At 32.1% G+C, this 13,025-nt stretch overlaps 1 protein-coding gene across 16 annotated transcripts in view; it reads right to left on the reverse strand.

The window, feature by feature from the left end:
- Positions 1-13,025, reverse strand: part of Ppip5k2 (diphosphoinositol pentakisphosphate kinase 2) — a 70,871-nt gene that overhangs the window by 7,146 nt on the left and 50,700 nt on the right. For 5 of the 16 annotated variants that reach the window (XM_033767475.1, XM_033767470.1, XM_033767463.1 and 2 more), the window contains 8 exons: positions 11,486-11,653; positions 8,820-8,993; positions 7,558-7,630; positions 5,904-6,023; positions 5,007-5,069; positions 3,223-3,282; positions 1,484-1,624; positions 697-813 (listed from right to left, as the gene is read on the reverse strand). In XM_033767475.1, coding sequence (XP_033623366.1) covers positions 697-813; positions 1,484-1,624; positions 3,223-3,282; positions 5,007-5,069; positions 5,904-6,023; positions 7,558-7,630; positions 8,820-8,993; positions 11,486-11,653 — 916 coding nt within the window. Of the gene's footprint in view, positions 1-696; positions 814-1,483; positions 1,625-3,222; positions 3,283-4,220; positions 4,494-5,006; positions 5,070-5,903; positions 6,024-7,557; positions 7,631-8,819; positions 8,994-11,485; positions 11,654-13,025 lie in introns of those variants that run through there. The other 11 variants (XM_033767473.1, XM_010608457.3, XM_033767482.1 and 8 more) reach the window with 8 other exon arrangements.

Consider the following 13,025-nt stretch of genomic DNA (forward strand, 5'->3'; position numbering starts at 1 on the left):
AAAAAAAAAAAAAAAAAAAAAAAAAAAAAAAGAATATTTGAAACCACTGAAAGGCAGAAAAGAATGAAGATATTTCCAACTGAGGTTACAGTAAAATCATTAAAGATATATGAAATTTTCTGAGGAAAAAAACATAGGGTAAGAACAAAAGAAAATGATTAGAATGTCCCTGTCTGAAACAGGAAAGTAAAAATAAGGATCATCAAACAAGAAAAGAGAAGAATCAGACAAATGGGAAGAAGACCAAATGAGAACAAGTCAAGGTAAGAGAGCAATTCATGAAACTGACACCACAATCAAATGTGCCACAAAGTTAAAAAGAAAAATGCTGATAAAAGCTGAGTTTGATAGATCATCAGATTAAGAATGAAGAGATAAAATACTTTAGGTTCAGGAAAAGAAGAGAACTCAAACTAGTTTGGGGAAAAGTCTGTATACGAAATGTTTTATTAACAGATGAAAGGGGAGGGGGAAACAACCAACAAACAAAAAAATGGAGTTGAAAACAACAGAGACAAAAAATGTACAAATAGGCTACAATAATACATTTTGAACTCAGGATCATTACTTACTCTAAAAAGTAGTAGAAAGTGTAATGATCCTACTGAAAAACAGATTTCACATGTAAAAGTAAATTATTATCACATTTCTACTTGTTGTGCACGTGGAATCTATAAACTCAGATATATCCCTAACCTGGTTTGCTGCTTGCTTTAGTGCCCTTTAAAGTTGCCGATGGTGTTGGGAGGATCTTTGCAGGTGTGTAAGTATTTAAAGACACCTTTCTTCTCATGATTGGACTGGAACGTGAGGCTGAAAAAAGACAAATAAGTATGATAATGGAATAATTTCCTGCCAATTGTGTGATAACATTACAGACTATTTCTTACAGCATAATTTAATGAACTCTAAAATCTGTGTAACAATAGTAAAAAATAGATAAGGCAAGATCTACACAGTATAGTCAGCAAAATCATCTTTCTTATAAAAAGGTAGTTCTTTCATGGTCTTAGCCAAAATTTGTTTTTGAAAATTTCCACTCTAATTAAGAGCTCCTTCTGACTACCTACCAAAAGTGGCAAAGGGTTAGGCGAATGTGTGTATGTGTTACTTAATGTAGAGACTGATCGCTTTGTAAATTATTTTAAAAGGTCGTTATAAAATGATATACATTGGAATGTGTGATTTTCAGCAAATATAGCTTTTAACAATTTATGACTATATTATACTCTTAGCTTCTATTGATGGGTCTTAGACTTTTCCTTTTATAAGAAAAAGATTCTGGGGGAAGAATCAAGAAAAGTGGTATATTGCACACTACACCAAAGAATTATTAATAATGTCCTTTACATTTTTTTCTCCTGAAATCCCATTCCTTACTACTACTTAAGTTTACATTTTTCAAATTCTCATAATGTTTAGTTAGTATCTACTGAAAAACATAAAAAAATTAAGTAATAATGACGAAGGTAAATTTTCCTACAAATTTCAGGGGTCTTCCATGGAACTTCACTTGATGGAGAAGCAATGGAAGCAAGGAATTCATCCACCTGCTTTAAAGACAGGGCATTGTGAAGAGTTTCTAGAGGACAAATAGACGGAACCATAGAATACAATTCAAAACCTGTAAGAGAAAGAAAAAAAAGAAAATGAAAAAATAAAGTTGGATATTTAAAAAATCAATAATCAGAAAGGAAGATGATTATTGCTTAGAACTGGAAGTTTAGGTCTTTTCAAACTATCACATGCAAACATACAAGATCTCTCAAGTCATGACACCAGATGCTATGCAATATGGAACTGAAACAAGATGTGACAAAGATTTTATTTTAAATATAATCACATAGTACAGCATGCACACAATTTCTGTCTATATTGGTAAAATCTAAGAATAAGATTTAAAGAAGAAAACTTTAGAGAAAAAAAATTTCAGTTTTTGTTTTTTAAAGTCAGGTATATTCAACAGATGAATAAGCTGATGCTAAAATGTGTCCCTGATGTCAGGGTACTGAAGGTAATTTGTTAGAAAACAATTACATAATTACTTGGGAAGTATGATTTCTGGACACTTTTCTAGGCATGCCAAAGCCAGCACTCCTCTCTGATGTGACCCTAAAACAACACTCCTTCACTTTTGCTGGAATTATAATTCTGAAACATATTTCACCTACCTTTATTGAATTAGTACCAATAATTCTATTATTGGAATTCACTGGCTGAGTAAAGTTAGGCCACATAAAAAGCGATACAAAATACAAATACATTCATATTTAACAATGGCACAGAAATACAAAGATCTCATGAAACAATCATGCAGCTATGTATTAATACCATTAGGGAAACAAAAGCACTAAAACACACAGTTCCTTCTTTTAAACAAATAGGATACAGGTTATTCACTTTAAAAAAAGAAAATTGGCTATTTAAAATTTATTCACCTGAATGGCTTTTAAAATTGCTTTCATATAGTGCTATAATAACAGGTCTTTCTGGATCTACCTTTTCAATAACTCAAATTGATTCTCCTCCAGAGGAATACTTTTAGTGCTTAAATTAAGTTTACATAAACATCCAATACCATTACTTAAAAAGTTAAATTTAACTCAGACCGCAAAATAGAACTACAGCAGACATATGCTCATTTACAAATTCTGGGCTCTTTTACTTTAAATTTGGGAGGAAATATTGACCTGAAAGCTGTTGGAATTCTCAGGAAGAAAAGGGAATTTCACTGATTGAAAGGGAATCTTATCTTCCTATGAAAAAAACCATGGGCCTTATAAAGCTGATATGCTTAATTATCAGGTACAAACCAAAGCATGACAGAACATTACACATACTTAAAAATAAAAGAAAACTACAATACCATAATAGCAGCTAAAATACCTAAGTTTAGCACTAAAGAAATTAGGCTTGCAGAACTATTACATTTTTTTTAAAAGTACAAGATTCATGCAATAAGCGCAAACCCTTTCTTTGCATTACACTAAGCAGAATGTTTTTCTCCTTTCCTCAAGATTTATAGCTCTTTTGTAATAGCTACTTTCTTTCATTTACCTGCTAGATTTTATAACAAGCAAATGATAGCATAATCATGTTCCTCTGGACTCCATTTTTTCCCATTTATCATTAGGAATCTTTTCTTTTATGTACAATGAAAGGGTTAGCGCAGCAATTTAAAAAGCCACCCTGCTGACATGTTTAGAAGCTATAAAAACATACCACTGGAGCCTAGAAATTCCACAGAGGAAACGGACCAGCACCTATATAGGTGTAGGTGTTCTGCACAGAGGCCCAGAAAATAAGGTAAAGCACTGTCAGAAGATACTTGTTTCACCATCCTTGAACTAAAGATGAAGGGAGGGGGAAGTCCGTGACATGTGTTAAAGATGGAAACCACATGAAAGTTAGGGGAAATAAAAAGTGAAAGGAAGAGTCAAATGACAATTTATAGGACAGATAAGACAACACAGCATAAAAAAGAAAAAAAAAATAGCAAATCTTGAAAGCCCGAAAGAAGTATTTCTAGAACTGAAAAGAATACACTTTATGCACATTAAACTGTATAATGTGTGGGAAAGCCATATTTTCTTAAAAAGCCTAAATCAAATGAATATAGAAATATTCTATTTTCAGCTAAATTTAACAAAAAATATTATTATTTTTTTATCTTCAGTAAATATAGAGTTCTCCTACATAAAACCCGTAGCACTGGCTTTAAATACATAAGCATTCAGTACAAAAACTACAGTCTTAAACCTGAATCATCTCTTAGAATTTTCTGACTTGTTTTCTTTGTGACTTCTGTTTTTCTTTTAAGAGGTTCTTATTCATATGATAGCATTAGAAACTGCAGCTGTATCAAATGAGCATCTTTTTCTTTAAGAAGTAGCATTTAAAGAGCTACAATGGATGGAAGGCACATTAAACTTTAAGGTTAAAATTGCACTTGTTGAGAAAGAGATCTTCTTACTCCACCTTGAAGAAGTATTAGCCCATGTTATCTACATGTGTTAAAAGATCTGAAAGGGAGGGAATGTCTATAAACTTGTATTGAATCCTTAAGCTTCACAAAAGTTTGAGTATTTTCAAAGACTTATTTGTAGTTAAAAATAAGAGTGAAAGAAAGCACGTTGATTCCAAATAAAAGCATATAGGTATAAAAGAATTTATTTGATCCTCAAGTATTTTAAAATAATCAGTAAATACTTTCTCTTGTCCCACGAGATCAATCTTTAATTAAGAAGCTGTAATACTGCAACAATTCAGTTTACAAATAATGGTCACAAAATTTTCTATTCAGCCTCCAAAATTTAATTAAATTGAGTTTCTAAATTTTAACTTAAATCTTCTTCCCATCAGGATCACCAAATTCTAAGAAAAAGTAGTGGTACTGAAAGGAGTTGGTTGCTCAATAATGGTAAACCGTTTTGTTACATGAGGACAAAGTGAATGCTGTAGTTTTCAGAGTGCTCCAGACCAAGTCAGTTTTGCTTAAACAAAGAATCAGGGATAAATAATGTTACACAGGGAAATCTGTATCACCTCAATTCTAACAACTTTTCAAAACACTTGTCATTTCACTATTTGACATGGGCTATTTTATATTTTTGTCAAATATATCAATTAAACAACTACGTGATCAGAGAAGCAGGAAGAAAAATATTAAAATTAAGAACAAATTAAAGAACAGTGATTCTTAGATTTAAAAAATATATGTCAGCTGATCACTTGAGAAATTAGAATTTTCAGACATTGACTTAGGATTAAAATGCATCATTGTGTCATTTTAAAATTTGACAAGTAATGTTAAATTATGGTGTAAATTATAGCTAAAAGGGAGCTACACAGTATCGATAATTTGAGTATATAAGTTGGAATTGTATGCCAATTGAAATTAAGGATGAAGCAATGAATGATACTGTATACCCAGTATTTTGAAATAAAAGAAAAATTAAAAAGGGATGAAGCAGGGGAGTATCTTTTAAAATAAAAGCAAAACGTACCATTGGTTGGGTGTCGAGCAAATGAGATAGAAAACCTTTTAACAGCAGAACCGCGTGTGGCGTCTGAGAAAGAGAAAAACAGGTACCTGAAATTCGTAACAGCTACCAAAAGAAGAACACTTAAAAAAAAAAGAGGGGAAAAACAAATATATGAGGAGGTTAGAATTAGGTGACATGCAGAAAGGACAATGAGAGAAGGTAATAAGCCAAATACTGGTTAAAGCAGTAAACTGGCTTGATGATAGAGGCAAAAGTGTAATGAAATATACAAAAGAAAGACAAGCAGGATGAGCTGGCAATTTTGCTAAGTCCGTGTTTTACTGACTAAAGTAAATTTGTGGATATATGAGCAAATGTTTTAAATACTACTGATCCCTAAAGAGCTGAAAACGTCCACTTATTAGCAGGAGGGGCATGAGCCTCCAAGGTATTCCGAATATCAAAATATCAAAACTTAAAATATATTAACAGTGATAGGACCTCCTACAGCCAGGAATCCTAAAATATTTATATTTCCCCATTAATAAACATTGTATTCATTTTAGTTCAAAATTGATAGGTAAAATAAAGGTTAACAATGAACAAAGGTTCAAAAGACTGAAGAAAATTTATTGTTTATTTCATGGATCATCGATTTCCTATAAGAAGAATACACATGATGCAGGTCTAAATTTTCCATTTCAACCAACCATTAACTGTTGATGTAAGTCTAACTACAATTAATTGATGAAACATGGATCCACACTGCAGATAACAGAACACCAGTAGTCGTTTAGGTAAAGGGTGCTAGGATACCACTTGAGTCAGCCAGTGGCCTTAGACTTGCTCTGAGAAATACTGCTCAGGGGCGTGTGCGTGGGTGCAGGTATGAATCTGTGTGTGCATGTGTGCACATACCATCTATGCAGCCAGAAGAGGTCAGCTTTTTACGATGCGTACGAGCATAATCCTGTAGGTTAGGTGCACTTGAAGAACCCCCGAGCACTGAGGTGCTAAACAGGCCCGCACAGTGAGACCCTGATGGGAGTTAGAGAAAATACATACAACAACGGGTGTTCTTCCATTCACATTGGGAATTCATGCAGCATGCAGTTAACATGGCTCTTACCAATACACAGGCAGCCCTTGGCAGTGCCTTGAACAGGCTCACAATATGCCTGTAATGTCCTAGTGGTATCAGTTTTAATACGATGCTTCTAATAACTACCACCATTTATCATATGTACAAATGGGTTAATTTAACACTGCATACACTGTTATCTTTGAGGAAAAACAATATGCCCAGATAATAATTAGATATACATATTCCAAAAGCATTAAAGACACTTTAATTTAATTTAATTTCTGACAATCAATTTGCAAGAGTAGGCAATAGGGGAAAAAAAAAATCTTCCCTAGTAAAAATTAAGTTATATTAAATCAATACTTTTAAATGTAGGCTTATAAATGAAGAATCTTTTCTGATGCCCCTAAGAAATGCCATCATTCTTATGAAATAAAGTACATTGAAGCTTATGTATTTGTGACATCAAGCAAAATAATTTTTCTTCAGTGACTCAGGCCTAATCCACTTTCAATTTCTGAAACTTAATAAATGACCTAAGACATTAACTAAAGCCCCTGATAAAACATATCATCAGCAAGTAAAACACAGCTAATGTATACTGATGCTTAATTTGAAGCTAGTCTTTATACTCAGGCAAAACTTCCTCTACTGGGGAAAGATTAAATAAATTTCTATGCAATTCAATAAGAAGGGATAATATATAAATCTACATAAAGACATGGTAGGAAAATCAAAAACTATTAATATTTTTAAAAGTTCTTTAAATATGTAGGCGTTAACAAAATTTCTATCTTTGTATAAAGACTGCGGTATATATAATTCAAATTTACAGTGAAATCTATTCATGCTTTTATTAAACCTATTTAGACAACTATTCACAGAAAACAATATGCCATTACCTCCTGTAGTTCATCATACATGAGGGTAAAACCAATGAACTTGGAAAAATGTTTCCCAATGTTGCTCTCAGTGTTGGCAAAGAAACAATCATGTTCTGTAGTTCAATAAAAAGTAAGTGTACACCTGTACATACCTTAGTTTTTTGCTTTGGTTTTCCTTAAGAAGTACTCAAAAGGAAAATTAGCATATCTAGATAGAATTTGAAACACCTTAAATTGTTTTCTAATCAGAAAAAATAAATTTCTTGTTTGCATGCAGTAAGATCTTTGCATATATATCAATTTGGTAAATAAAGTTTTCTTTTTAAATTAACTTACAAAGTATAAAATTAAAAACTATAATTGGCAGGTGAACTGGTTATCACAGTGGACAAAGGGTCATATAACAAAATTAAATGCTATTTCTTATAATAACAAAACTTAACTGTGTATTTTGATTTGTAAAACTCAACATTTTGGAATTAGTATGCATTAAATACAAACTAAAGCATAGCATTTGGTCATGTTTTTTCCACTAAAGAGTTTTACGTGTTTGCACAGTACTGAGTATAAGAGGGTATGAAACAGTTTCCTTTATACCACATACCTACAGTAGGGTTCTGCTTCTGTTCCACCAGAGTTCTTGGTGTTCGAAGGTAATTAGCATTTTCAGATACAACCTGCACAAGGAAAGCAAAATAAATGAAACAAAGGGTTTTAAAATAAATTCAAAAGTCCATATGCAGCCTGTTCCAGACAGACAAGGTTAATAAGCTGTATGGTAAATATTAGTAGAAATACATAAAATATGAGAATCATGCAAGATCCCCTTCTGAAGGGAGTCCATTTCATATAAGGTCCTTGCAATGAGTGGTGCGAAGCAGGCATTCAGAATGAAACATCATGAATGAGACGAGACAGATGAAAAGAAACAATTAATAGACTGATATAACTTCACTCTCTCTTAAAAGAAGCAAAATGCCCACTCTTAAACAGCTCCTGTATTTCAAGGGGGAAAAAACAATCACATACAGAAGAAAAGACAGACAGACTGCTGAGGTCACCATACAATTATTGATCCATGCATGGGCTTTATCAGAGTAACCTTTAAGTATACACAGCTTTAATGGATACCATAATCCCTTTTCCTATAATCATGTGTATTATATTTCCAAAAGGAAATTGCTGAAGTTATCAGAAAAGTCAGGTGTTACAGCAGATCTTCCATTGTAATAAAAACGAGTATTTCAAGTTTCCAAATGTCATCACAGAAAGTCCTTCTGAAGTCACTTTATTTTGAACCATACTGTTGATGGGCACGTATACATTTGGCCCCTCTTGTCAGACACTTCCATGTAAAGGAATAGTGAGGGAGAGAATGGTCAATATTAGATCTATCTTGTTGATTACAACTAAGTCACATAATTTTTAATATTTTAAAAAATGATTATTACATTGTCAGCAAATTCCATATGGATTCGTTTCTCAATTATAGGTGAAAAGTTAAATTTTCTTACCATCAAATTACATAGTTTTGTTTCTGAAAGTTTTAAAAGACAACTAACGTCAAAGAAAGATTTATTTCCTTTTTAAATAATTTTATTAGCAAGCAGAAGTTCCAGGAGAATAAAACTTATTTTTTAAATCCTGGATATTTAAAACCTGCCCAATAAAAATGCTGAACATATACAGTGTAAGTGGTTTCTTTCCCTCAAATATTATCAGGTATCAAAAGCATACTGAAATGAAGTAAAAAACAGAAGGATTTACTCTGATGTGAAACACAAGGGATTAGATGTCCTCAAAGACAGCTGTTTGTTGCTCTGAATGCGGGGAAGAAAAATGTTTAATGAAGTAAAGTTTAAAAACCTGTTGCCATGAGCCAAAAATACTGGATGTGAAAGCCAATGATTTGGGGGAGACAGGGGAAGAAGTGATTTGTTCCCCTGATCTGCGTCTTCGACGCCCAGTACCCACACCACTGGTATAATGCAGCCAGGTACCAGTACCCTCTGGGCTAGACACACTCAGGGGGCTCTCTTCCTGGAAGTGAGAAAGGAGGCAAAAAAACAAAAACAAAAAAAGCAGAGCATGCAAAGTTAGATACAACAGAGCCAAATGATCAGAAAGAAAAAAAATACAGTTTGTCCTCATTTGCTTATCAATTTTTTTAAAAAACTATTAAACCAATTTGGGAGCCAAATATTTCAATGTTTGAGAATTTGATAGGAATGACATAAATTTTAATGTGATAACAAGTATAGAAATACATTACTAAAAACATCTAAAATACTTATATGGCTTAAGTTGTCTCTTCTGTCTTAAAACTGAAAAGATTTTAATGTTCTTTCAGCAACTATTCAAATAAAAAGGTATTCTGCTTAATTTTAGATATTCAAGAGATTTTTTTGGATAAACTTTTCAACCCAAACACTAAAGTACTGTACAAAGGGTTAAAGAAATTCCAGTGTACATAAATTACATACTAAAAAAAAAATCAGATTATGAAATGGATACGAATTGTATTTGTTTTTACATGTAAGCTATCATCATTTGTTTATCCCCTCCAAAGATTATTTATAGAGTGCAGTAGGCAAAACATGCAGCAAACATTCTCATTTTATATGTTTGCATTTTCATATGTCAGACAATGAGGACAGAGTGAAATCTACTTGCAAAAAATGAAGAGAATAGTCTTTTCCTCTTTGTGCCTTTTGGAAGTACAAACTTCTGATATCCATGGAGATGGTGAAAGCTGAAAAAATATCTTCACGGTTTTATTTTAATAATTTATCTTATGGAAGGAAAAGTTTAGCATGGCATAGAAATATCTCTTTTTTTTTTTTTGGAATGGATGTTTACTTTGAAGACTTTCAGTAAAAGTTTAAAATGTGCCCTATGTTTTAAGAATTAACAAGGGCAGCGATAGTGAAGGCTTTACAAATGCAGTGAGTGGCAATATACGAAGATTTGCACATTTTGCTGGCTCAGTGTTAGACACACTTTTCGGAGGGCAGAGGAAAGGGTTTTATAGTTAAATTATTAACAATGTGATTAATTGTAGACTGCTAGTTGAACAATACATCAAAATCACTGCCCTCACACAAATGGTGGGGTTTTTTTTTTGTAAGCTACAGATGGTAGTTTTAAGTCATTTGCCAATTTTCTGAATTCAGGATAGCCAAACATAACCTTAGATTTCTTATTTTTCAATTAAGCTACAATAGAACAGATAATTCCAAGATCTGTAACATTAACATCTTTTTTAACCACCCTTTAAAAAAATAACTGAAAACATGTTTAGGCAACCCTAATAAGTACATATTTTCTGTGGAAGTTATAGCAAGCTATTTTGTTGATAGATACTGACAAACTTTTTCCTTATACATAACTGTCAAATTTGAAAAAGTATACAATACATGTTTGTATATTTGGGGCTGCAAAAATGAGCACAATTCTTTTTTGTTTATATTCTTACCCACCAGCTCCTAAAGTTACACCTGATTATTCGGATCTGGAATACATACACGTCAACAAAAAATGTTCCCAACTTAAAAGTTTATGGTTCTGTCTATCTCAAGTTTAATTTCTTCCTTTACACTTTTATTAGAGCATTAAGAAGGGATTTATAAGCACTGAACTCAATCAGTACTAGGAGAATCATCCTACAGAGAACAGATAATTCAAAGCAAAAGTTAAAGTATTAAAAATTTACTTTACAAACTTCATTCCAACTGCTTAACATTCCTTTTAAATGTTATTTTTGTAGTTATTTAAATATTATTCTATCCGTGAGCCTAAGAATTAGTTTAACCTATTTAATTATAGAACTTTTAATGCAAAAGAAAAATTTTCAACTATCGCATATTCATCAAACTTTCAAATTCTTACTGGGCTTTTTCAATCATGCTAACAACCTGGAATTTTTATTTATTTATTTTTTGTTGTACTAACAATTGAATCCAGGGCCTTGCACAGGTGAAGACTCTACAGTAATATCACTCTATATTCCAATGCCCCTCCCCACTCTCACCAAATTGCCCAGGATTGCCTTCAACTTGTAATCTTCATGACTCCCAAGTAGCTGCGATTACAGGCATGCACCACCACACCATATACAATTTGGAATTAATATCTTAATATTAATAGAATAAGTTATTACTGAAGCATCTCTGGCAATTGTCTAGTTTGAATAAAAATTAAAACTGATCCATTAAATTAAGACTTTCAAAAAGTTCTTTAAAGAATAACCTAATGTAGCAAGACAAAAAAAAAAATTAGTTTATCATATTGTTAGGCCTTGTATTCAATTTCGTCATGAAGAGTATACATAAAACCCCCAATTCTAAAACTAATCTTTATTTTCTTAACTACTTCTATATACTTATATCTTTTGAAATTTGTTAAAAAATAGACAAAGCTGATAAATCTTGGTAGGTTGCAAGCTACATAATTAAAGCTGTATTTTCTTTTCAGTTTTATTACTATATAGTTAGTTTACCTTATGAAAAACATGTTCTGACACATACACTTACTTCATTTGTAGCCATCTTCCTAGATCGTGGAAGTGGAGATTTCCTGTGTATATGAATTGGCTCTGATACCAACGGTTTAAATAGTATCACGGCTCGATCAACCTCATCTCTTTTAGAAGTATGTGGCTCATCATCATTATCAATTTTAAAAGCCCTCTTGCCTTCACTCTGTGAGCAAAAGTGCAATATATTTAAAATTCATATTTAAATATTTCTGATTAACAAATTCAACTACAAACTACATAATTACTGAAATATATCTATAAAAACTTATTCTCTAAGATGAATTAGCTTTGGTTGAACTCTTATATCAGCCTAGTATTACGTTGGCTACTGCGAAGGAGATGAACAAGACTCTAATTTCAAGAAACACATATACTCTGTGAAAAAGTTAACAGTAAAATGACAATAAAAAACATATAAAACACAGTAATCAGTTAAACTTTATCAAATGTACAAATAAATGCCAGTAAGGAAGAGTAGATATTAGGTTTGTTAAATATTATCCCTGAATTGAGAATACAGTCACTCAAACTATACTGTATTATGTGCTTTAGAAGAGGAATCTAAGAAGGGTTTATACTAAAGTCAAGAAATATTATTAGAAATAAATGGTGACTCTTAATAAAATAAGAAAAGGATTAAATTATCAGGAAGATAAATCAAAGTATCATTAGAAAAAAAATTTATTTATATATACATTTATATGTTTCTAATCAAACTGAAGCTCAAGATCAGCTAAGAAGGAGGAACTCTAACATGCAACAGATATATTTAAGTGATACATACCAAAACTACCTGGCTACTTCTAAGTAAATTAGGATAAGAATTTATTCTAAGGGTAAATTAGAAATATATCAGCTTCTTCCATAACTGAATACCCATTCTGAATCATCTCAAACATTACGTGAATGAAGATGGTTTGGGAGTGCTAGTTCTACTGAAGTTCTCCTAGCCTACCTCCTAGTCAGAAGCAAAAGTAGATTTCTACTGGAGAAACATGACAGTATCAACTACAGGTTCAGATTTTTCTCTGCAGTTTTCAATATTTAGTATCCAGGATTGTATCAATAGTAAGCCTGGAATAATAAAAATAAGAGATCAAAAACCAATGGGAGGGCCGGGGATTTAGCTCAGTGGTTCTGCTGCCTGCCTGGCAAGCACAAGGTCTCAAGTTCAATCCCCGGTACAAAAAAAACTCACAAAAATAAAAATAAAAAAACCAAGAGGAAAAAGAGAAAAAGAAATGGATCCAGAAAATGTTACTAGTTAAACATTTTATAGTAACCGAAATTAATATGCTCACATATTAACAGCAAGACCAAAAATTTCAGTTAAGAACTAGAAATTATAAATGGGAATTCTGGAGCTAAGATTCATTAACTAAACCCTATTATTGTGTCCTAAAATTAAGGACTCAATGATTTGAGTTTAAGAGCAGATTGAGCCGGGGATTTAGCTCAGTGATTCCGCTGCCTGCTTTGTAAGCATAAGGTCTAGAGTTTAATCCCCGGTAGGAAAAAAAAAAAAAAAAAAAAAA

The sequence above is a fragment of the Fukomys damarensis genome, unplaced genomic scaffold (genome assembly GCF_012274545.1).
Source record: "Fukomys damarensis isolate Sample0158 unplaced genomic scaffold, DMR_v1.0_HiC HiC_scaffold_3, whole genome shotgun sequence".
In the NCBI taxonomy this organism is placed as follows: Eukaryota; Metazoa; Chordata; class Mammalia; order Rodentia; family Bathyergidae; genus Fukomys; species Fukomys damarensis.